The following is a 26,568-nucleotide window of genomic DNA, read 5'->3' as shown; positions in this document are numbered from 1 at the left end:
TTCTATGAATATACCAATGCCCAAAATTTCTGTCCCATAATTTTTAAATCAGTTAGTAACTTCTGTATGCTGCCAGTATCTACATTAATGCAAGACAGCTTGCTGATTTCCTTATTTATCTTTTGAATGTGTTGCCGCCTGCCAAAACTGTTGCCTGTCTCAATGTATTTGTGTCTGTCTTCCTCCTGGTTGACGCTAACTCAATGTGTGTATCTTACAGTATCTTGATGAAACTAACATGAAACCTGTAACATTTTGGACAGTATCATGTAAAAACCAGATTTTCACTTTAACCTTGAGCGTGTGTCTTCCAGTTGCAGGTACTGATTTCTGTGGGTTAGGAAGTGTTGTATAATGTTTTGACTGTGCTTGTGCGATTCAGATCAATAAGCATTTCACAAATGTGTTGGCTCTATTATTACTTCCCAATTCCCTACTACCAGATTGGTGCAATGTAATGTGTGTATAGAATATTAGCAGCATCAAAAATCTTCCAATCCCTCTATTCTAGAGAGAGTGATGAAATAATAGAGTTGTTCTGAAAAATCAGGAAATTCCTGCTGCCACATGAAAACAGAGAATATCTTGAACTGGGATGAAGAAGCTTCTGGTATCCTGTTAGACATTTTGACACAATCCTGATGTAGTTCTTGGGTTCTGTTATGATTGAAATTCTCTATAACTGGTCTGCTTGAATACAGTGCAGCAGTTACTGAAGACAAAATGTACTTTTAAGGTAAAAATGCAGCTAGTGTGTGAAATAGTTGAAATACACATGCTTCTGTGGGATTCATACTGCAGGCTTTAACTTCATTTGTATTTTATGGTAATGAGAATTCTTGGCTGAAAGTGTCTGATGGTGTGATACTAGTTTGTGCAACATTCAAATAGCATCAGTAATAATCTTATTGAGATTTGTAATTACATTTGCGTAATATATTAAGCAGAACTCTCAATAGCTTATCTGCTGTGTGCTACTTCACAGGAATTTAGAGCTGGTCCCTTCAATAGGCTTTATTAGGGATCTTGAAAGCTGACTGTAGACAGATAACAGGAAACTGGAAAATTGTGTCTAGCTAAGAAGAAAAACATGATTAGCTCAGAATTCAACTGGTAAATCTTCTGTTATTGTTAGTAAGTAACTGATCTTCTCTCAGTATTGCATACTTTATAAAAGTATCAATAATTGATGGTTGTCTTTTATCGTTATAATTTTTTTTTATGGTCTTGCAAAAAAGTGTTTAAAATACTTATACAACTGAAATGTAGGAAGAAAAGCCCCCAAATTCTCAGAACTTACCTAGCAAGGTACGTGTGACTTACACTTTTCATAAAATATCTTGAAGCAGATAGCTGAATTACTTGCCCAGTCTGGTGTTGCAGGCCAGCCGAGTCAGCTGGTGCCAGAGTTAAGGATATCATGTCAATACAATTGACTTAAATTCAACCTCAGTAGATGCAATTTTCAGGAGAGTGGCAGAGGCTTTTTTGTAAACTTCTAGTCTAATTGATCTCTTTCGAACCATGATTTTACATCTGCATATGTATTTAATGACATTCAAATCTCAATGCTGGGGTTTTGTTTTATTTGTTATATTAAAGAAATGTAAGTTAGGCAGTACTTTCCCACTATTGTATAGTTTGTATACTCCTCAGATCCAGATCCATGAGAAGAAAGAAGATAATTTACATAGACATTTTAAGGAACGTTCTTATTTATTAAAGGAACTGAGTATTGAGTTGTTTGTCTGTTGGCTGGACAGGGTGCTGGGCCATCTTGTCTAGACCGTGCTTTTGCCAAGAAAGGTTGGACCAGATGATCCTTGAGGTCCTGTCCAACCTGGTATTCTATGATATGAATCTGTGATCTATTTAGAACAGGTAGTCTCAAGTTGAGTACTAAAAATTCAATATTTAAACACCATCCACTTGTTACTGATGTTTCAAAACAGAATAGGTGTTTTTCTTTGCATCTGTGAAAAAAAAAAATAGTGTTAGGCATGCAGGTAACTTTGCTTACTTATGAAGCTTTGTTTTCGTAGGATACTATGGTAATGGTATTGATAATGTCAAGAACTGTGGAAAAACTTTTCCATTTTTTAAAATAAACACCCTTCTGGGAGCCATTTGCTTGGTGATGAGTTCAGAAAAGTCTTCCCTGGTTGGAGGTGAGGCACAGGCATCAATCGGGAGTGATCTTTGATTCCACACTTCTGAATAAAATTGAGTAAAAATTTTACTTTGTTCTTTACTCAGACCTTTCCTGAAGCAGATCAGTTATAACACATGTCCAAGGAAAGCTTTTTATTAACTCTGCTTATGTATCACATTAATAAATCATTTCTAGATAGAACTGGTCTTACTTGCTAGTTTAAGTGCCAAGCTGCTGTTCCCTGCTCTAAAAAAAATTGCTTTTCAGTTTGGTTCTGAGAGAGACGAAAGCAATGGTTGAGTCTCAGCCAGGCAATAATGATTAATACAGACATTATTCAAGTCACATAAATTGAGATATTGATCAAATCTATAAAAATGAGCATCAAAACTAGCTAAAACTGCTCATTATGTGAGTTCTGAAATGCACCTTTTGTGACATTACATATAGCCAAGGACTTAACTGTCAGTCTCCTTGTTGGCCATTAGGTGCACAGCAGACAAGTAATTCTGCTTAAACAGGCAAGCAACAATGAGATTAACTGTAGGTTAAGTGACTGAAAATAGCAACTTTGATCCTCAAAGTGAGCAGCTATTTAAATGGAGGAGGATACTAGGCAGAAAACAAGCATGGGAGTGAGGGAGACAAGAAGGGGAGGAAAACAGAGTGACTTCTGAGGGTGGGGGGAGTTGTACTTTTGAATATTCCTAAATAACTGTTTGTTCAAAGATAGTATTCTCTGGCTTTCTTTTAAAAATGTGAAATCAACCCCAGCTTTCACTCAGTAGCTTCACTTCCTTATTTGAATCTGTCTTTAATACAACATTCATAATTCAGGCATATCAAATCCACCATATCTTAATCTCTAATGGAAAAAAATTAGCAGTGCTATGAAGTGTGTAGTTTCATACTGTATGTTTTCTGATTGTAACTTCCCAATATGAATTCTGTTGTATTCTGTCAAAGGATCTAAGAATGTCAGAGCTTGAATCACTTTCCATAGTTTTCACTGAGATGCAGGCTTCTGGTTCACGTGGGTGTTTCAGCAAACTTAACTCTTACCTGAGATACAGCCTGACTCTTACCACCTTCCTCTTCAGCTGTCTGCACCGGCTGCTGCTTTTCAGCATTTTAAAGACTCAAAAATTCTCTTTGACAAATTCCTTCCTTCTGCAGTTAATGACTTTTGTATGAACATTGAATGTGAAAAAGCACAATAGAAAAAATATTCATAAAAGTGGCTGTTACTGAAATAGTCAGCAGTCAGGCTAGGAATTTGAAGCACAGCCTCACATGGGTCACATCCTTCTGTTCACTGTTCTCTGCCCTTTTCCATTCTGCTTCCATACATGTTTGTGCTGTACAGCAAAGAAGGGTCAAGGAGCTTGTCTTTCTGAGGAGAGGAAATCCCCAGACTGTATCCCATCTTGCTTGGTATCCCATGGTCAGATGAAGGATCATAGCCTCAGTCTCTTACAAAAGTCTTACCCAAATCATCTGCAGCCTGAAAAGCAGACAGGGTAGAAGAACCCCTAAGTGTAAGGAGTTAAAATCCCAGACCTCATTATATAGGCCAGAAATCTGTTACTTTGAATGTAATTTTAGTGTCAAAAAGGAAAGCACCCTACTCTCTCAAAATAGCAAAATAAGAGGGGGAAGAAAAAAATCTTTCAAGAAGTAGTAAAACTGTTTTTCAGGTGGGCACAGGAGACTTCTGAGGAGTCCTCTACCTCACAGTCCCTCTGGACATAGTCAGAAACAAACCTGTGCATTTTTCACATTGAATTAACTTAGAATAACTGAAAAGCTAATGCCAAATAATAATGTAAAATGTAGCTTGTTTTACCTGTCATGGTAGGACTTCTGACTCAAAACCTTCATTTCCAGCTTCTCTTCTATTCAGGTTTGGGGAAGGCCGGTTGTGGGGGTGAGACAGACATGCCAGAGCTGGCTGCTGCTGTGCAGTGCATGAGGTCTTTCAGCAGGCAAGTGCTACCTTCCCAGTCAAGACTCTGAAGCTGAGCAACTAAGCACAATGTTTACTTTTCACCCTTTAAAAAATTATTTTGGAGTCCTGAGTGATACAGTAAAGAAAAAAAAAAACCCCAACAACAAAACCAACTACATCACGACAGAGGTGGGAGGATATGTATGTTTCTTCATTTTTGTTTTCCTCATGGATTTAGAGCTGTTTATGTCCCTCTTCAGCTCCTTCCACTGGTGGGTTCTTTCACCCCGTGTGCTGTCCTCCCTGCGGAGGACTTGGTTGAGAATTTCATGAGAGGGTCATGATATGATTCCTCATGTAGCTATGGAATAGCATGCAGGAAATGATACAGTCCTCTGCTGTTTCTTTCTTTTCAGTATAAAGCCTTGCAAGTCTACACTACTATAAGGCACTCATTCTTTTTCTTGCTGCCTCCAGCAAGGCTTTGATTTAGCCTATATCCACATCAGTCAGATTGAACTAGCAGCTATTCATGTGGTTGACACAGAATGAATGATAACATGAAATAATCTAAATTTCCAGTGAAACACAATTTTTCTTCCTTCCCTTGTGCACATACATAGATGTGCTTTCACACATGCTCTTACACTTTTTTCTCTGTACCTAAAAATTAGTCACTTTGCATTTCTTGTATTTAATGGCAATATCTTCTGCTGTATTTCAACAACTTGTGCATAGAATTCCTCCAACACGGTTATTCATTAGTGCATTTTATTTTTTGCAGATAGCCAAAAGGTAATAAATACAATTCCATATTTGCAATACAGTAAAGAACATGATCAAGCTTGGGGGGAAGCAAGAGAGGTTATCCTAAATTTAGTTTTATCATTTCAGGAGTAGTAGGTTCTTTGCTCTCTGCTGTTGTACTTTTTACTTACTCACTAGGAAGGGATCTTCTTACCTATTAGCATTTAACCTATATACTGGTAATTTAGGGCACAGTTAAGTAGAAGGCATACTTGGAAAAGCCATGCTTTTTTCTGTTGTTCTTCAATAGTCGCGTCGCCCCCCCCGCCCCCCCCCCCTTTTTTTTTTTGTTTTGAGGGGGGGTAGGTATTCTTAACAAAACTGACTTCCATTAAAAAATAGGAATCGCAAGTATCTGTGTAACTGTTGAGTAAACCTTTATTGGACAAAGGAGGAAGAAAGCAAAGGATCGGTGCAGCACATGAAAACGGCTGTATAGTACTGTTGTTTTCTGAAACATTCTTCTTCCTGCTGGGCAGTCTTTCAAAAAATATGTGAAATTGAACGCCACACTAGCCTGGGGGAAGAACAGTAAAATATATAGGATATAACAGTGCTTCTTCACATGTTGCAAGAGCTATGGCAAGTATTTGATGTATATATTTGTTCTGTTGGGATGGCACTGGTTCTCTCCTCATTGTAAACCATTTTTTTTTAGCCTCCGGGGTTTACTTTGCAGCTTTGCTTCTTATGTTTGTTCTGTTTACCACATAACTGAGGAACAAGAAACAATTTATTTAAATTTTTGTAACGTGCCCTCTGTTCCTTTACACTTTATGCATCTTTAAAGTATGTTCTACATTCTTCTGTATTTTTTTTTCCCCTGTTTTAATATATTTTTATAGCTTCATGGTGATTTTTATTGCTGATCAAGTACATGGATGGGAGAAGGATAAGATCAACCTCATATTAAGACTGTATATCCTTCCTTTGGCAAAATGAAAAGTATCTAGTGATCTCAGAACTCATTTCTGTACAGACCTCCCTTTCCCTCACATCCCATAATCCTTGGTGTATTTATATCTGTGTATTTATTCCCAGAGGAAGATAGAAAAGGACTAGGGAAGAGTTGCTGAGGGCTGCAGTATGGATCCAGCAGGTTAGTTTGTTTCTTCATCAGTCCCAGAAATTTTCTAGTGATTTGCAACTAACAGCTTGCGTCAGCTCAGGACACTTATATATATCTCTGATAATTAAAAAACATATATGTGTGTCTTACACAGATACACATACAAACACATACATAAGAATATATATTAAAACTTGTTAAATTGTCCAGACAGCTTCTGAGAGAACATTCTTCTGTGAATTGCTTTCTTAGTATCATCAGTGCATTTTAAAAAAATGAATATGCAAAATGTTTTTTTGACTGTCATTGTCAAACCCAATCAAGTTCTCAGTTTATGTTGTCTAATTTACTCTGAGAAATACTCAATGCAATCAGCTGTTTCAGAGACCATGTATGGTTGTACTGAAATGCAGAGAGCAGAGACTGCATATCTAAAATGAGAATCAAAAGGAAAGAAAACATTTATCTGCCTAGAAGTATGTGTTAAGGTTTTCTAGTGTAGGTAGTAATTTACAGTACAACAGCTGGGCATATTCTGGATTCCTCGTTAGCCGCCTCTTTCAGGATTTCTTTGACAGATGGCACTCACAGATGGACATAACATTCTTAAGGAGCTTACTCTTTCTACTCCTTTACCCGCCAGTAACTCATGATACTATTAGAAATCTAAAAGCTTTGACATGAATTAGCCTTACTTAGCAGACTTTAATTTTTTAATCTCTAGAATATGCTGCAGGGTTGTGGTTGTAGAGTTCTTAATCTGTTTACTTAAATTCATAGAAGCCAAAATGGAATTCCAATAAAGTTGACACGGCAAAACATGGCAAATATATAGTCTTTTTTTATTGTTTTTTTATAATGTCATGATAATATTGGTATTCTTATCTTTTGGAGGAAGAGTGTAGAATGATACAAAAGAATACAGTTTAGCAACCCAGAAACAGCTCTGTCAACTGAAGTTCACAGAGTTGAAACAAGCTGCTTGGTATTCGATTATAATTACATTGAAATCTTAAGTGAATAAACCTAATATTTGAAGTTGGCTGGTCAATGAAACTTGTTTTTACCACCATCATCTTGAATTAGTTTGGGTTTTAGTAGTTTTTTTAAAGTATCTTCTAAGAGACTGCCACAAAAGAGAGCAAACTATGTTCAAGATATTTGAATACACTTCTATGATAGTTATTTGTCTGCCAAATACTTAGTGTTGTTTCTCAATATTCGTGCAACTTTGGGCTTCAACTCGAAGGCCATTATTCTCTCAAGTGTTGACTCAAATGGCCGTTTTTTCTGATGAATGTTGTTGGTGTGGAGTTTCTGTTGAGGAATGTGAAACTATAAGCAGAATGATCAGATCCAAAAAAAGCATTGTGACAGCTGGGCAGGTTAGAGAGGCGAAAATAGTGAGTGCCCTCAGCCAGGTCCTCCACTGCATGTATTTGTAGCTTATTAGAAAACTAGAACAACACCAGATGGAAGTAGAGAGACTAAATCAGGTTTTTTGTTTTGTTTTCTAAATGCTGTGTAAACTAAAGGTTCTCACCTCTTCCTTCACAAATAGTATATAGTCCACTGTGGCAAAACTTCTGGTTCACAGTCCGTTTTCAACTGTTTTTTTTTTTTTTTTTTTTTTTTTTTTTTCTTCAGGGCCCCTCTGGTGTAGGCTGCTTGCTAGGTGAGCAATCTGCTCCTTGCCATCACTTTTTTCCCAGAGGCTCCTTCATTTCAAGTTACTGTTCTATTTTCAGTGTAGGCAGTTAATCAGTCTTATAAAGGTATAATTTAAACACCTGTTTTGAATGCTCCTGCCTGTAAGTAGTTGGGTTCTGAAGAACTATCAGTAAGCAAACAGTCCTGATGCAAATCCTTTTCTTTTGCATATATTGATGTACCTGTTCTAGCACCTGTGTATTCCTGAGAATATTCTTTCCTAATAATAAAAAAGCACGCACATAGTTACTGCAAATTTACAAATAATTTAGCTAAGGAAAACATAGTGAGAAAAGTAATCCATGGACTGGTATATGAGGTTCAGATACGTAGTCCAGGCCAGAATAGTGCCTAATTTGCATCTTCAGCAAATTCCATATATATTTTACCACCTAAAAGTATTCCTATAAACCTTGCCTTGTTTTCCTTTGCTTGTTAAGTTCAAAATTGTTGTACAGTGAGTTTCAGTATTGTTAATTAGGGAATCAGGATGAGCAGAGAGTCCTCAGTTAAGAAAAGCAAGAGACATTAGTGGAAGCTGTGACTGTAGCTGGGGCTCTTCATGTGAGGCGCAAACCATATGGTGAAGTTATATTTCAATAGAATAAACCAGCTAGCTGATCCCTTAGTGTTATCTGGCAGCAAGTGTAAACTCTTCTTGAAATTGGTATGTGAAAGACAGACTCTGCTTTGGAGCAATAGAGCTGTGGTACTGGTGGTTACCATACTTCTGAGACACAAGGAGGAGACTTGTACGCTGGGCTCTGCTGTAGCCACAGACTTGTGTGCTGAAGCCGTTCTTATAAGGAGATAAGTCTCCTCTGATAGCCAGGACTTCTTAGGCAGGCAAAACCTGTGCCAAGGAGCAGTGGTGAGGATGGCTACTCGTGTCTTCTTACCTACTGGCTTGAGGCGAAACTTGCCAGCATTTATTATCTTAGCAGTGTCAGCAATGTCAAAGAAAAACCTTGATTGATGAGCATTTTGGGATAAGTAGGGGCTTTCTCTTTGTCAGATTTTAGAGCAGGCAAAGGAAGTTTTTCATTTTAACAAATTTTGTAAGCCTCACTAGTACTAATCATCAACATACGATCAAGACAATTTTGTGGTTTTGCCCGTCATACCCTTGTGGAGTTGAGAGAGAGAGACTTTGCCAATTTTTGGTTTATGAACTGCAATTGCCACTGCAAAGATAGGTACATCATTAATACTAAGGCTAAAGACGTATTCTGTCTTGAGCCACAAGAACTCAGAACTATATATGCTGCTACAACGGAATGTGTAGTATCTTTGTGTTAGGGCATTTCAGAATTAGATTTGGGGAGCTTTGATACAGTATAACCAGAAAGTTATTATTGAAATAAAATTGAAAAGGCAGCTTTAATCATAATTTCAAAATCACGGGATGGCTGAGGCTGGAAGGGATTTCTTGAGATCAACTAGTCCAACCCTCCTGCTCAGAGCAGGGTCAGTGAGAACAGATTGCCAAACACCATGTCCAGTTGGATTTTGAGTAGTCCTTTCAAATTAACCATAATTCTGGATTGACTTTGATCAATGTATGGCATAGTACCTCCAGAGCTTTAGAGTATCATTCTGTAGTTATGTTACAACTTGTCTTGTTTCTTGTAAGAATATTTATCTCATTTCTTGAGTGTTGTCTCCTTGAGCTTTACAAATTGCATTCAGTTAGTAGCAATTTTTGCTAATTTCCTATGCTGATGTTTGGACTTCTCAAACCAAATACTTGTTTTGCAAATTGGCTTTTGTTTAAAAAAAAAAAAATAAAAAAAAATCCTGTTTTGTTTCTCCCATCTTTTGCTTGCACATCTTTCAAAACTTTTATGCTTGTGCTTCAAATATTTTGCATTCTGAGAGACCATCATAAATAGCTATTTGAAACTATGAAAATTCCCTGAAAAGAAATAGGCTCTCATGGTTTTTATACATGAATTTTTACTCAACAAATACTATTCTGTTCTAGATCAATATATTATTAAACATTCAAATGTTCAGTTCTTTATGTATTCCCAATTTTATATTTGAGTTCCTACAAGTTTTTCAGTCTAATATGAATAGCTTGGGTCCGAGAAAACTCGAAGTAAAGTTACAAGCTTCTATATTCTTGCTCTACTGTAAGAGGCCAGTTCATTTTTTCTTTTTTTTTTTTTTTTTTCTTCTTTTTCTATTTGTTTTTTAACAGTTCAGTGTTTGGTAGGCAGACTATTTCAAGACTATTTCAATTAACTTCCCTTCCCCCCCCCCCCCCCCATTTGAACTTTTACCAGTTTCAGGATGTATTGCATATCAGACTTTCCATTATGTCCATGATTGTTTGCCATGAGGAATTGTCTTTCTGATAATGTCTACAACTCTCTTATTTCATAGGTGTTTAAAATGACGTGTAAATCAGCATTGTAAGGTACTAAATTTAAAATGGTTATAAAATGACACAGTGTGTTCCTGGTTTTAGTCTGTAAAACTGACAAGACAACAAAATAATCCTTAGACATCACAAGTGACATTGCCCTGACATCTCCTCAAAATACTGCATGAGGGGCCTAGCCTGGATGTGGGGGTTTTCTTCATAGATCTCTGGTTCTGTCAGCTGATTAGCATTTTAGATGAAAGACAATAGCTACAGGGAGTATGTAGCTGCCAAGCACTTATCAAAAAGAATTTTTCAAATCACCCCTTATTTTTTTAGAAGAGGGGAAGAAAACGGATATAAGCAGCTTTTAAAAATAATTATCCTTGTTTTGGAACTGTTATATGTGAGAGATCCATTATTTGAAAGCAAATACGTATGCACAAAGGCCACAGGGAGACATTTTTCTGAGGTAAATTAATTCTAGGACATTATAATACGATCTGGTGGAGCATATATTTATAAGCCGGTAACTGCACTCAGTTCAAGTGTTCAGGAATGAGTATCAGTGCCTGAACAAACTTAAGATGTATATGTGTTGGCTGATACACTCATTCCCTGTTGTTTGTTATTATTTCCTTTATTAGCATTTGAAATTCATAAAGAACATTGGATACCATAAAGTAAATATGTTATTGTGTCCAGAATATTTGTCTGAGTGGCAGAAATTAAAGACTGTAGGGAAAGGGACTGGGAGAGGACTTGGAGAGGTCAGCTAATACTTTTCTTCTGCTGCAAGGCAAGATCAAACTATAGCTAAACCACTCTTGACAGATGTTTGTCTAACAAGTTCTTAAAAAAAATACAGTGATGGAGATGGTGAAATTTCTTTAAGCAATTTGTTCCAGTGTCCTACTGTTGTTATTGTAAAAGTGTTTTCTGATGTCTCATCTAAGTATCTTTCATTGGGATTTAAATTCATTACTTCTTGTGTTGCCCACACTCAATGTGGATAACAATTAGCCTTAGTCTTTTTTTTTGTGTTGTATAAATCAAGTCTGTGGTGCAAGTTCTTTGTAGTAAAATAGGAATGTAATTACCTTATTTTTAGCGGACACAAATTATTTCTCTCAATCTGGATTAGGGATTAAAAAAGTACACTTTGGCAGAATGTATAGTCTGAAACAAAGTGAGTTTGGATTCAATACCTGATTCTGTATGTGATGTAGCACAGGTACTGCATCTAGTACATGAAACTTTGATTTCTGTATTGTCTTTCATTTAGTTTTGTAGTATTACAAAGAATAAAACTTGGTTGGGATGTGTAACAGTATAAATATACAATTGCACTTGCTGATCAATAAATAATGACTATATCACAGACCTAGAACCTTTATTGCCTTGGTTTGTTTGATATTTCCTAATAATTGATGGGAGTCTGTTCACTGACTTTAATGAGATCTAGATGAATCCCCTGCTGCTGAGAGTAGTGAGATTTAGAGGTGAATTACTGGGTGTTCCTGGAACAACACAGATGTAATTATTTATTATCAAGAGTTAATGAGAAATCAATGGAGTTTTACAGTATTAAAATACCATTTAATAATAAAAAAAAAGTTGAACCTCCTCATTGTAATTTTAAAATATGGTTGTTTATAGCATTTATTTTATTCCATGTAGTTGCTTTGCTTATTACAGCTTAATTTCTAAAGTGTTTTTAGTCTTTGACTGTTCCTATTGACTTCAACCCTATATGCAAGGCTACTCTTTTTCAGTTGCAATCTTTAGTTTGTCAGCTTTATACGAAGCAGGTTCTGTTTAATATACAAACATGATGCAACTGTTTGGGTGCTATGTAAATAATAAGGTTGTGATCAAAGTTATTTAAATGATTTTGAATTCAATTGAAATATGCGCTTTTTGGATTCCACCCAAAAGTGGAGGAGTGCCTTTTTAGGAGAAGGCGCAGTAGAGTCTTGATAAGAGGCACGGTTAATGAGGTACAACATATTCCAGTTTTCTCATGCTGCTATCTTGTGCAGCCTATCTTCTTGGGATTACTAAAGAATAACTGCTGACTGTCCAAATCTAATTTGGCTCAGTGCACATCGGTCTTTCTGCCAGATGGAGTGTATTTCTAGTTTTGCTCACTAGAATTCAGATAAACTGTGGTTGGCAGAATGTGGCAACTTTGACTTTGATATAACCCAGTACACTGTAATGGAAAATAGAAATAAGCTCCTGGACATCAATGTCCATAGGTCTGACTGTGAAAAAAAGCATCAGTTGACTAGCATTCTTGATGGAAGTTCACCAGCTGTTTCACTCTGCATATCTAAAGCGGGCTATCAATATGGCATCACTGAATACCTTAATAAAAACTGCACAGGCACCAAATTTTCTCCTTTCATTGGAGTGCTGCCAAAACCAAATGTCTTCATTTTTTATCATGGATGTAGCATTTCTGTGTGAGGAGAACAGGAGTGTGGAAGAAAAGTCTGCCTGAAACAACAGAAGGGAGTGAAATAAACAAGTTAGCCAAACTTCTGTCCTGACTAAGGATAATCTTGTGTTCCGAAGGAATTTTGAATAAAAAGTCCAGGCATTCTGGCAGTAAGATCTTGGTTATATTTTTTTGGAGTAGGTAACCTGGCAAAGGATAACATTTCTTGTTGTAAGAGTGGATAATTATAATCATTGATGTCTGGTTTTAACCTTTTTATTTATACTTTTGGGGAAACCTCTTGCATGTATAATGAGAAAATAATGTGCTGTGAAATCCTCAATTAGTAATAAGTTGTCTGGATCAGTTTCTCTGTGCCAGCAGTTACACCTGAAACTAATTTATTTTTCTCATCTGCTGTTATTTTAATTTGCATTGGTAGCATTAAATAAACACTCTTCATGTGAAGATATTACAGAAAAATTATTTAATATAAGCTATTCACTTTGTTCTTTATGATTCAAGGACAGCATGTCTTGGGGCATGTGACCTGTTCAGGAAAATTAATTCATTTCCATGCTTTTCTAATGTTAACATTAGAAATAAAAATGTGTTCTCCAGATTATCCCTTTCTTATCCAGTAGGCTAAAATAAACTGGTAGCTCAGCTATCACATCACTCCTTTGATTTCAGACAGGTCCATTTCTTTTTTCAGGCTCAGCTCATATTGCAGTTGTTGAATTTAGACCCACAAAAATTTTATTGTCATTTCAATTCTGCTGCTTTTTTAAGAGCTCAGCTGTGTACGTAGGGACAGTCCCTTAGCATCTGAAATGTTTATTCCAATGAGGACATACTGGACATATTGAGAGTGCCCCCTTGCACCATCTGGCCACCTTTTGTTGATATTAGTTACAGGGAAGGACTCACCTTTTCCTCCATTTCTGCCTGATCATTTTTGTTTTGAAAAAAGAATAAATACAGTATAAATGAATAGCCAAAGCAAGCACATTCTGCATCATAACTGTACAGTTACCAAGAATAGGGATCCATACTGGTCACAAACTCTTTAATGCCAGTAGGGTTTTTATCACATAAACTTAAAGATGATGGCCTGTGAGTTGGTCCATTGGCATGATATTTGGTAGTGTCTGACATGACTGCTGCTTAATCTTTCTATTACAGTTCTTGCATTAAATGTCATTCTATTTTTGATGTATCTTCCTTTCTGTTTATTTGGTCTCTTGCCTCCATGAGGCTGCTCATGAAACAAAATTAATTTGATTTTTCTGGAATCTGCTGCTTCCTGTGCTGTAGACCTGAGGAACTCCATGTGCTCTTGCAAATAACTGAATAACATTGATTTAATGATTCAGACAATTACATAGGTGAACCTCAGGAACAGGTAGCTTTGAAACCATCAGATGACCAGATGATTCACATTGGAAGGAACTTAAGGAGGTTGTCTAGTCTGAATTTCAATACACAAGACCTCACGATTCCTAAAGTTTTGTTTAGTATCAGAAATTAATCCATGAGAAAAAAACCCCCAACATTCACATGTATTAAAAAAATCTTTTTAGTTTGTTTTACAGTTGGAATGTGCTATGGATTTAGCATGTCTCAGAGGGAATACTTTTTCTTGATTCTTACTGAACAAATGAAACTCTACTCTGGCTCATTAACAGAGAATCAAAATGAATGGCAATAATCCAGATATCTGCTGTAGTCCTATTTCAGAATGTTGTTTATATTAACACAGCTAGTATGTAAAATGTTTGGGGTTTAATTAAGGCTTAAGAAAGTAAACTGTTTTAAAGAGAGGTGAGTGAAGTCATCCGGGTAAATATGCCAACCTGAAGAACAGCTCCCCAAATTAAACCAAGAAGCATTATGAAAAATGATTCATTAAAGATTTTTCAAAATTTTTTCATAAGCCTCCACACTCGTTTGCTGTGCAAGTGAAGTTTCCAGTATCCCACAGACTGTTCATTCCTATAGCATTCTCCAGATGAACAGAAGCAAGTAACAAAAGTTTGCAAAACAAATATGAAGAGCATCACTTTAGCCAAGCTGCTGTACAGTGCTGATTTTTCTCCTACAGTCAAGGCCAATGCGGCTCAAAAATAGAAGTCACTTATGTACTCTGTGTTGGAGTGATGGTTGAAAGAAATTTATTTGGTCCAGACTTCTAACTCCTTGGGTACTGGTATCACTCACAGAAAAGTAGAACAGCAGTCTGCTCAGTTCACGTCCTCAGGTGGCAAAGCTACAAAGAAGTTGATATAAGGAAGGTTTGTATTTCTTTAGGTATGCTGAGTACCCGTGTACCCTTAATTTACTCTGGAGTACATTTGAAGAACTTGTATTAGTTTGATTTGTACCAGGTCTAACTCTGGCAACCTGTGCCCATTGCACATTGGGCTTCCCACAGAAGCAGCTCTCGAGTAGGGCTGAACTGTCTGGGACTTGGTAGAACTCAGGGTCTCCGGAGGGCACAGTGGTGTCCAAGCAATTCCCCCAATTCAATACTTGTTCCCACTATAAGTCTGGTTCATAAAATGGCTTCCAAATGCTTCTGCTTCTTGAAACTGAATTATTATTTCATATTTCAAGTGAGCAGACCTTTTTCTTCTATTGTAGTGAACTAATTACAGGGTTATTAGTGCTCCATAGCCTTCTAGCCAGATGATATTAGTTGCTTGACTGAGCACTAGTGTTATTGTTGATTGAGATTGAAATGGTTTGCCCACAATCCCCTAGTAACTCTTATCTACGGAGATTCAGCCCAGTGGTCTAGTCACTGAACTGTGTAACTTTTCATTATTTGCTCATTACTTTTGCCAGATTTTAGCTACCTGGTCTAGAATTTTCCTTCCTGAAGCAGTAAGAGTCATCTCTTTCCAGGAACAATATCAAGAAACATGCATTGCTTTACCTATATAGATTTTAAATGAATAAAATAATTCTTACAAGCCCTGCAGGAAACTCTTCTGCTATGCAATATGGAAACACCATTGAAATCCAGGAGAGAATCTTCCTTGAGTCATGGATGTATTTTCATTCTTCTGCCCCCCCATCTAGATATTTTCAGGTTATAATTTTCCCCGCAATCTGCCAGTTGTTACAAGTTTCAAACAACCACATGCAGAGTTTGGTCCCTAAAAGCTTTTCATCTTGTTCTGCTGTAGGTTTGCGCTGATTCAGAGCTGTAAGAATGAAGGCACTTGCCCTGCAATTTTGGGACATGCTGGTAAATAGACACTAGAGACCACTCTTTGTTGCTAATAGTGCTCTTCCTTTTAGTACCAAAGAAGATTCCTGGGCTACAGAACAAAAATTAGACATGAGGAAAGAGGATAGTAAGGATTAGAAGAATCAGAAGCCAGTGGGAATGGGAAAGGAATCTGGGAAGTGACTGTGGGGAAACAGTGACTGCTGAGATCTGAGATGGGAAGAAAAAAAAGAATAGTTAAGTGTGTACATGCAGGAGACTAAGACTTAGGAGTGAAGAAGCTGAGAGGGAAAGAAGGAAATAAAAGGGGAGGAGATTTGGGTTTGATAGGCTGTAGAGCACTGGACGTCTCAACTTTTGAGGTGAATCTAGGAGACGGGAATAAAGCTGTGGCCGAAATGGAAGCAGGGGAAAAGGGAACCAGTTTATACAGTGAGGAAATTAGGATAAGCCAGGAAAGGTGGAGTGGGTGTGAAGAGGGAAGACCACGCTCTGTTTAGTACAGGAGAAGAATCAGTTCTGATCACTAAAGGAGAGTGACCAAATGTCGTTCAAAACAAAAACCTGGAACAAAACTCATAATTCTAATGAAATCCAACAACTGCAGGCTCAGTAGACACGCAGGGTTTATGACATACTATTTTTCCCCATAATCACCACCTTTGAACTCTTCAGTTACACTGGCAATAATTATTCCCCTTCCTTGTTCCCCTCCAGAGCTCATAATTTTCTTAACTTTGCCTTTGCTTATAGCCTACTCTGCTCTGCAGGTGCCAGCAATTCTTGTCTTTCAAACTGTCTTTTATTAACATAGTTCAGCTGAATTCAGAACAGTTGTTCATAACCCATACCTTCTGTTAGAAGAGCTGAAAAGAATTTGTATGCATTAAGTTGGTCTCTCTTTTTTCTTAACTATAAAAATTGTTCTTATGAAGTTATTACTGAGCCTTACGAACTTTGCTTTGCAAGAAATACTTGTTCCTCTGAGTGCTTTCAGTGTTGCTTGCAGGTTTGTTTTTGCACAGTGTTGCCAACAGAGTGAGATTTTTCATGTTTTCTGCTGTTTTGTGAGATCGAATGGGGGAGGTTGGTATGATGATGATGATGATTATTATTATTATTATTATTATTTCTCTTGGGAATATATTAGAAGATGGAACATGGATAAACGGAGCCTCAAGGGTGACTCATGTTTTTGTTTAGCTTGAACTAGGTCCAGCTTCTAAGAGGAACTTGATTTTAGGTGCATGTTTTTGCAAAGTGTTTTCAACTGAAGCTATAATTCTGGAGGTCTCAATAGCATGTGTTTGTTTTTATTTAGAAACATGTTTAAGGAATGTTTTTGGTGGGTGAATGTAAAATAAATAAAACTGTCTCAATCTGGAGGTTTCAATTCTTTGGCATGTTCAGTGTCAGCAAAAATCAAGTACAAAAACGTTATTTAGAGAATGGATTCAGTTAATTTTTATGATTTTCTTTGCAAAGAATTGTCTGTACACTCAGTTGCAAGATGCAAAAGTATGATTTCTTAGGTAGTGTTTGCTTTTTACTTTGTAAATGTTTCTGCATGTTTGAAAGGTGGCTAAAATTTGTTTTTAGCATGGGCCGCTGCCTGCTTGTCTTTGGGTAACACAAATTCAGGAAGTAGTTTTTGAAACAGCATGCTGTTTACCTTATAAATTGTCACTGAGTGTATAACAGTGCAACACCTTTATACTATTGCTCCTATAGTGTTGTTCAAGGTGTGGTTCTAATTTTTTTGCCATTATTATAAATTCTCAGTAAATGTTGTTTATAACTCAGTTTTTGTTAAAAAAAAAAAAACAAAAGAAAAAAAAACCACAAACAAACAAACCAACAACTGGAAAAAACACCCAAACAACAAAACCTTGCTCTCATGTGCAATGTGAATATCTTCACTTGTGAATATTTTGAAATTTGTCTGCAGAGCCGTTGATGACATTCATTTGTAAGTTGTTAGGGGAATGAAGCAAAATCAGGGCTTCACTTGGTTTGTTTGTTTTAGGGGATTTGTTCTTATGTCTTATAAATGACTGTTCACTGAGAAGGTATTCGTAGTACTTTATTCATACAGTTGTGATTAACCTTTTGAATGTAAGGATAGAATAAGAAAGTAATAATGCTATACGTTTAAAAAATGTAGTTTAATGGATACTTCTAATAACTGTAACTACTTTAATGAAAAGGAATTTCAACATGTGAACCTAGTTTGCAAGTTGAACAATAAGTGTTCCTCTGGTAACTTATAGAGCATAGATGCTTTTGTCCTAGTTGACTGTGTACTAGGGGCATACACTTTATTTGTATTTCAGTATACTTAGGTATCTGTAAAACATGAGACAATAAAAAAAGTCAAATTTGCAAAATAAGAAGTGTTTATTATGTTGCCTGCGTAGAAACAGTTTTCCATGTGTATCATGACCTGAATGAGACAGCTGCAGAATTTGGCCAAGCAGAGCTGCAGTAGTGTGTACAATGGCTTTGTTGGTCATTTCAGCAGAAGTACGACAGACGTATGTAGTGAGCTGAGATGCGAGAGAAAAACATTGATGAAAGACTCTAAATTTAAAAATGTGTTAATTATTGTAGGTTTTCATTGACCTTTGTTCTATATTAAAACTTAGAGATTGTTTTCCAGCTCAAGTATAAGCATGCATCTTTCACTTGTACTTCACTAAAATTCTTCACGTGATTTAAAAGTTTTATGTACAAAAGTTCAGAGCAAGTAGGATTCTCCCATCTATCTGTGAGAGATGAGAGGAATTTGACCACACAATTCTTACTAAAATTAACAGGCATTATATGGTCTGATCTACAGCCCCTCTCATGAAATGTCCCTGGTGCAGATTTCGCCATACGATGAGTGATTGTGTTCCGTCTACTGATCTGTTGCTGGTTTTGAGTGATAAAAGTGTTGCAGAGTTAATGCTTGGACTATGTGTTATGTACTAATTCTGAAATGTGTTTTAATTGCAGGGATATTAAACCAGACAACATCCTGATGGATATGAATGGACATATTCGATTAGCAGATTTTGGTTCTTGTCTGAAACTGATGGAAGATGGAACGGTAAATTAGAAAGAATGATATATTCCTAAACACCTTTTCTTCAGTCCTTTGCTAGCTACTAAAATGTGTGCTTATAACGAGAAAAGGTGCCTAATGTTGAATGAAATGAAATTGTAATGGTATTGGTATGTAACTGACCTTGGTTCAAAGTATGACTGCACACTGCTTGGATTTACTGTTTTTTAAAAGCTTTTTAGATGCATATAGTCAACTCCTGAATAAATAAAGAGAAGCTGCACTATCAGTAGTGAGTAGGTGTTTGTTGATGAACTATGAATCTCTCAGTTTTGAGCTCTGAGCTCTAATCTGTATTAAAAATGTAAGCTTTAGTATAAGCAGGATGAGGTACTGAAATATGATTATGTGCTAATTGTAGTATATTTAAACTTGCACAGTATGTAGTAGGTGTGACTAGAATTTAATTCCAGTATGTTAATCATGTCCCAGAGTGTTACAAAGTATTTGAGTTAATATATGTGATTACCCAATCTGTAATTACTTAACAGTTCTAAGCCTAAGAATTCACAGTTTTGTTCTTTCTCTGTTATTAAATATTTGTAAGAGTTTAGCAAAAGTATATTACTGCGATGCCTATTAATGTAGTGCTATGGATGCTTAAGTATTTTTTAATGAATTTAGAAGTCTTTGTTTGTGTTTAGTTGTTACTGTTACAACCAGAACATTAGGCTAAATTTATATATACATGCACAGTGCCACAAACGGCAGTGTCCGTAATGATGGAAGTTGATTTTAGTCCTGGAAATGTAACTTCTACAGGTTCAATCTTCAGTGGCAGTTGGAACACCAGACTACATCTCTCCAGAAATCTTGCAGGCCATGGAAGATGGAAAAGGGAAGTATGGGCCCGAGTGTGACTGGTGGTCCTTAGGCGTTTGCATGTATGAAATGCTTTATGGAGAAACGCCCTTTTATGCTGAGTCCTTGGTGGAGACCTATGGGAAAATAATGAACCACAAAGTTAGTGCACTTTCTCTTTCTGTCTCTCTCTAAGCTAATTTTTAATAAGTAATAGGGTAACTTGAAGGCTTATTTAAAAACGAGGTTTTATGTACTAATTATGTTAATGTTCATAGATGTAAAACAAAAAATATGTTTCCATATAGTAAGTGTATGGTTATGAATTGCAGATGGCTTTGCTGTAGGATAAAGCAGTTCAAAACTAAGTCTGGATTTGGAAACGTGGCTGTTAGTTCACTCTGTGGAGTAAATCTTGGCTACATTACATCACTCCTTTTGTGTTACTTTCTTCTGGCGGATCCATTGGTTGGCTTATGCAGAAGATTCTTAAATGTTCTTCCACATGGAGGTAGCTGTAGAAGTCAACAGTGTAAGAGAAATTTAAATAAAGAAGAAAAACGAGGAGACCAAAAAATTTCAATAGTTTCTATCCTTTGGAGAAGTCTTTTTCCTAGAAACCTTACTGCATGTATTTAAGATCTGGAACATTTGCATGTTTCTTTTTCTACATAATGATTTTCACTAAGAAGGGTGATTTTTCCAACTTTTTCTTGGTAATAAACTATTTTCTCTTATTTTAATCTTTAAGGAGAGGTTTCAGTTTCCTGCCCAAGTGACAGATGTCTCTGAAAGTGCAAAGGACCTCATCCGAAGGCTCATTTGTAGCAGGGAACATCGACTTGGACAAAATGGCATAGAAGACTTTAAGAACCATCCATTTTTTGCTGGGATTGATTGGGACAACATTAGAAACTGTGAGGCACCTTATATCCCAGAAGTCAGCAGCCCCACTGATACATCAAACTTCGATGTGGATGATGATTGCTTAAAAAACTCTGTAAGTATAGAATTCACGTTTTGAAAAATCTGCTTTTGTAGTATACTTTATAACAAAATACATGTAAATGGCAGTTTATTTCAGTGTGTTCAGTATGTCCTGCATAAATAACAAATAAGTGCTGCTTTGAAGAACTGTGGGGCAAATACATTCATAGTTTGGAGGCTGATGCTCCAAACATAGATGTGTAAGGATAACTTCAGTTCAGTTTTGTAAATTCATTGTAACTTTACACGTATTTAACTAACACATATATCTGCTACTTGCAGTAACAAGTTCTTAGTGTCCGTGTCTTACAAAAAATAATATATTTACGTGTAGATAGTCTGCAAGACAGTATTTCTAGCAGAGCGTGGTTTAGACTTGTACTAAGTTTGCATAATGTATTTTATTGTCGTGCTCTACTCTAATTGCTCATATCTCTGTCAGATTCCATTCAGTTCATTCCCACTAAAATTTTTCCAGTTTGTTTTTTGACTTCAGTTGAGTTTTGGGAAATGTAGGAGAAATGTTACAGCCATTTTTTCAGGAACAGTCTTAGTGAGAAAGAAATTATTTTGCCTTTACTTAAAAAGCTTTGCAACTATTGATTTTTAACAGCCTTAGTGTTTCCATGCTTTTGAACAGGAACTTTAACAAATGATAGAGGTCTTAGCAGAGGAATGCCTTGTGTTCTTTCCTTGGAAATACTTTGGGGGGGGGGGAGGGGGGTGAAAGATGCAGAAACCTGCTGTTTGCGTGCAAGGTGAAGCATTTTCACCATTTTAGCTTTTGTTTTCTGAGCTGCCTGTTCATCTCAGTTCCACTGAGATGGAAATCAGCTGAGCTGATTTGGAGCTGCAAATAAGTGATAGGCAACCTGAATTGATACAGACAAGATGATCATTATTTGCATTCCTTTTCTTCCAACTGCACATTAAAACATGCAAAACACGCAAAACACTTTGACTAGATGAAATCCAGTGGTAGACATATGTGGTGCGGACCATTAGGTCTCAGAGTCCTTTCATATAGCCAAATTAAGCAAATCAATATAGCTGCCTAGGACAACTTGCTCTGCCCCCCTCCCCAGGTTTTTCCTTATTTGCATCTGGTATTGCTCATCTCCCTTCACAACTAAAGTATTTTTATCTTAAAACTTTTTACACAGTCTTCAGATATCTGTTTGCACATTTTTCTGTCCAGGACCAGCTATCAGGGTGGGGGAGCAGGAATGGATGCTCTGTGTAGCAAGTCTTTGTGAAGCCGTGTTTGTGAAGCTGAAATACCTTTTAGAGGTTATTCATACGTTCTAATGTTGGCTCTGGGGGTCTTCCATTTTAGGGCCTAATCTCCCAGCTGAGGCACTCAAAAGGTGCCTGTGTTGTGTGAATGTTTCCCCGTTGTAAAGAAGCAGGGAGCTGCAGGGGAAGAAAGAATGCTCCTGCGATGAGTTGTTGGACTCAGACTTGAAAACAGAGTCCAGTTCTTAATTTGCTTTAGACTTTGGGGGTGAAAAGCAATGCCATTGAACTGTTTGAGATGAACACTAGTTTCTGGACCTTTGTTTTCAGTTTTCTCACTTGAAACATGTAAAGGTAGTTTTTTTTGTTTTTGTTTAATTTAAGGTTATATTTTTACCATTTCTTTTCGCACCTAGCATCTCTGAAAAAAACCTAGCCTGAGGCATTGCATGACTGAGGGTGTTTTACATTTTTGTGTCAACTAGTGGACATTGTATTTAATATTGCTTCCCCTCAAATTCTTCTATGTAACTTTGGAGGTGTTTTTCCTGCCATCTTTCATACACATCTTGTGAGGAAGGTTCACATACTTGCATTACTATTGAGGAAGTCAGCACCACAGATAAGCCCATGAGACTTTTTCTTTTCTTTTAAATTCTTTGCAAGGTTTGAATGGCATACAGCAAATGAGGAATGCCCAGTGCTGAAGATAAAAGGCAGTGTTGAAAAAGCCATGATGGTTATTGTTCTGCCTGAACTTGGAATGAGGCTGTGGTCCCATGAAAAAATTGTATACGTAATAATGAAATTCAAACAATATGTTAGAAGTACACATAAACACAAAGGACAAACCAGTGGTGTTAGGCAGCCTAAGTTCTGCAGGTTTTTAGTTTTTAACTGTTTGGTTTAGTAGCCTTAATGATAAGCATGATAGACATAGATTCAGTTATAATTTTGTCAGTATGATAATACGGTTGAATTTACACAAGTAGCAAGAATAAGTTTTTTGATCTCTGCCAAAGAATCAGCAAAGAAACCAATTCTGTATAGAATCTTACACTGTTATCAATAGATATCATATTTTAGAACCAACACTCAGTTACCTGTGTGGTAACTGAAAACTGTCATATGGGCTGTTAAAATCACACAATTATGCATTTGGTCTTCTTTAAAATTATTTGTAAAGACAGTTTTGAAACTTGAATCTATGAAATATGAAAATAAAGTATAAAGAGAAGTAAAGAATTTTACTTTTCCTAACCATAGTGTGTAATAATTGATATTTTTATTATCAGTTAGTGGAAAGTTAGGGCTTTGTAATTTGGTCTTGTCCTTAGTTTCCAAAATGCTCACCAAGGTGGACTTGATGTACTTATATAATCTAGCCATGTCATTGGTGGGTTTTTTGTTCGAAGGAAATCATTATGTTACCTTCTCTTAACATTTAGAACCTTTTAGCACTTTCAGTGTGATAATCTTCTTAGGGGGCTTCTTTCTATGACTGTTAAGGCCATCTCTACTATAGCAACATAAACCCTTGCATCTTGGGGTTAAACAGGAAACTTCAAACAGGATATTTAAGAATATTAGAACTTAATAATGGTTCGAATAATATAGCAACAGGGTTATTTTAGCCTGAGGGGAAGCTCAAAGATTTGTCTTGGTTTGTAGTTCTTTGTCTGGCAGGAAAAAGGAGCAATGAAGGAAGAAATGGTCAAAGCACTAATGGGATTAGAAAACCCTGTTGTGTTACTTCTTTCTAGTAAATGTCTGACTGTTGTTTTCTCCAAATAGAGCGAGCCTGCTCAGAAGTGGGGTTGGTAAATTTAGAGGCAGGAAGCCCTGCTGACTGTATAGCAGAGAGGAGTATAGGAGGGAATAAAAGGCGATGCTCTTTGTGCTAATAGCTTCTTGGAAAAAAAGAAGGAATAAATTGGCTTTTAATAGGCATAATATTCTGCTTTCCTCTAATGATAGCCTATTTAATTAGAAAAGCATTTTTGTGCCAGCATGCTGTATTTTTGTATATTGCATGTTATTATAAATAGATTTAGGTGATGCTGTTTCATATTTGGGCTGTAGATAAGGATGGCTGTGAATATAGTTAATAAAATACTATCACTAACACTTCACATATGGTTAAACGTGAAAAATCTTTTTCTTTTGAGTCAAGTGGTATATTACTTAATCAACTGTCCTATTATTTTTCTAGGAAACAATGCCTCCACCATCACACACTGCATTTTCTGGCCATCATTTACCATTTGTGGGTTTCACATATACAAGTAGCTGGTAAGTTAAGAGTTCCAACAATGTCTGTAGGATAGTTGCATAATATCTTAAGTTTCTGTCTCTGAAACTAACTGCAAGAAGATACCAAAGAGTGTGGTTTTCTGAGGAAAATACTAGGCCATAATCTAAAATGCTGTCTGTCCAAAAGAATGAGCTCTCTGCAGGTAAAATTTACATGGATTTAAAGGTCAGCACCTGCATTCAGAGGAGTTTTGTTGACAAAGGTGGTTTTCAGACAATGCATGAAGTTAACTGCATATGACAGAGTTAAGACCAGATATGTGGACCCAGAAAGAACTTAGCTTACTAGACTTTAAAAACAGTTTTATTTCTAGTCCTTTGACTTTCCTGTAAGTCTGGATGAAAATTTTTTAAAAATTACTTTATTGAGATTTGGTATTAATGTGGTATTTGTCATGTTCATCTCTACTGCTAAATTAAACAGTAACAAGGAAGTCCATGTATGCTCCTTGATCATTTATGAAAATAAATAAATAAAGAAAGAATGTTTACAACCATTGAAAAACCAGGCCTATGTTTCTGCAAACATGTGTCTAATGCTGGTTATATGACATGTCCTGTAGACTTCATAAGGGTTATTTGCATAAGTCACAGTATGTGTACATGAGTATCCACAGAATGACAGCCAAAGCATTTCTGATATGTATATGCCCTAGTTGTCATGTGATAATTTCACACCATTTGTTGTGATTGTGGTCGTTAAAGTATTTGGGAAAGTTGAATTATTATTTTAAAACAAACTGTTACTGTAATCTTACTAACTACCTAGATTGTTGCTTTTTTCTGTCTGGCTCATGTAGACTGTCCGTAATGATAATTTTTAATCAGGAATTCATTCATTTTCATGTAACAAAAAATGTATTGAGGAGATCTGTCATGCTAGGTAAAAAGGAATTCAATTTTTAATGAGTACATACTAACAAGGTATTATTGACTGTATAATAAATTACATATTAATTAACAATTTAAACAACTATTTATTGGTTGATATATTTTTTTTAATTATTTTAAACACAGCCTGTTGTAAAATCCAATACTGTTTAATTTTTTTCCCCCAGTGTGCTTTCAGACCGCAGCTGTCTAAGACTGACAGCTGGACCACCCTCCATGGATCTTGATGCCAGCATTCAAAGAACTTTGGAGGATAGTTTAGCAACAGAAGCTTATGAGAGGAGAATAAGACGTCTAGAACAGGAAAAGCTTGAACTTAGCAGAAAACTGCAAGGTATAATCATTAGAAAAAAAAAAATTCAATCAGTTTTTGGACTTAGATTAGCTTGCAGCTTTGTAAGGTACAGTTTATACTGTGGAAAAAAATAAATATACCTCCTGGAATGCTTTCTAGCAGTAAAGACTTCTTTTCATTATTTCCATTGACAAATTAAACTTCTGTTACTCTTTGTTACTATGGCATAAAGATTTTATTCTTAAAACCTCTAAGAATTTAGTTCGTCCAGCCGACAGTTACTGAAAAATTGGCACTTGGTAGTTGTAGATTGTAGAGTCCTCAGCAGAGGGTCTTTTGGCACATGTTAATTTACCAGTAATATCTTTTTGACCTCCTCAGATGTCAGGCGTGTAATTTGTCTCTCTCTCTTCTTCCATCTTTGTCTAGAGTCCACCCAGACAGTCCAGGCTCTGCAGTATTCAACTGTGGATGGCCCAATAACAGCAAGCAAAGATTTAGAAATTAAAAGTTTGAAAGAAGAAATTGAAAAGTTGAAGAAACAGGTAACAGGTATGTTATTAATGTAAAAACTGTAACAGGAAACAGTATTTTGACAAGATTTTTTCTCCTAATGTAATGCTAGGTTTACCTTGCTTTCTAAAAGAGTCTTCCAGTCTATATTTACTTTTCATTTTACCCTTCACTCTTCATTGGTACCTCAACATTTTCTACAAATTCAAGTTAATATTCAGTACTTCAATAATTCCAGTTGCAAGGGGGAAGGAAGATTTCAATGACTTCTGGTATTATTATTAGTGGTAAAGTTCCACTAGTTTTAAATTGTGGTGTTGCGAATTTACATTAATCAGGCTCTACCTGAGAATCTGTGAAACCATGACCAATTTCCATAGTACTACTTTTTTTTCTTTTTTTTTCTTTTTTTCCCTTCTTTCTTTTCTACTGCAACATGTACTGCAAGAGCAGATGAAGCACTTGTTTGCTTGGTTTTGGCAGTATCAAAAGTCACTGCAAGTCTTTTCAGAAGTCATAGTCACTGTAGCATATCTTAGTATTCCTTGCTTTGTACATCTCTGCACTTTGCTATGCAGGTAGATAGGTAGTAAACTGGAAGGTAGGAAGGTGTTGTTTCTTGCTTACGTGAGTAAACGCGAGGGGTGAAGACTTTAGCCTAGCAGTTTTGATAGTCTTAAAAATATTTGATGGA

General features: G+C 36.3%; 1 protein-coding gene across 8 annotated transcripts in view; it reads left to right on the top strand.

Moving 5' to 3' along the window:
• CDC42BPA (CDC42 binding protein kinase alpha) overlaps positions 1-26,568 on the top strand; it is a 191,519-nt gene that overhangs the window by 91,429 nt on the left and 73,522 nt on the right. For all 8 annotated transcript variants that reach the window (XM_049833626.1, XM_049833628.1, XM_049833627.1 and 5 more), the window contains 6 exons: positions 18,730-18,823; positions 19,601-19,801; positions 20,391-20,639; positions 24,075-24,154; positions 25,234-25,400; positions 25,791-25,913. In XM_049833626.1, coding sequence (XP_049689583.1) covers positions 18,730-18,823; positions 19,601-19,801; positions 20,391-20,639; positions 24,075-24,154; positions 25,234-25,400; positions 25,791-25,913 — 914 coding nt within the window. The remainder of the gene's footprint in view (positions 1-18,729; positions 18,824-19,600; positions 19,802-20,390; positions 20,640-24,074; positions 24,155-25,233; positions 25,401-25,790; positions 25,914-26,568) is intronic.

This window comes from Accipiter gentilis, chromosome 30 (assembly GCF_929443795.1).
Source record: "Accipiter gentilis chromosome 30, bAccGen1.1, whole genome shotgun sequence".
NCBI lineage: Eukaryota > Metazoa > Chordata > Aves > Accipitriformes > Accipitridae > Astur > Astur gentilis.
Note: the sequence above shows the minus strand (reverse complement) of the source record. Positions and strands in the feature narration are given on the sequence as shown.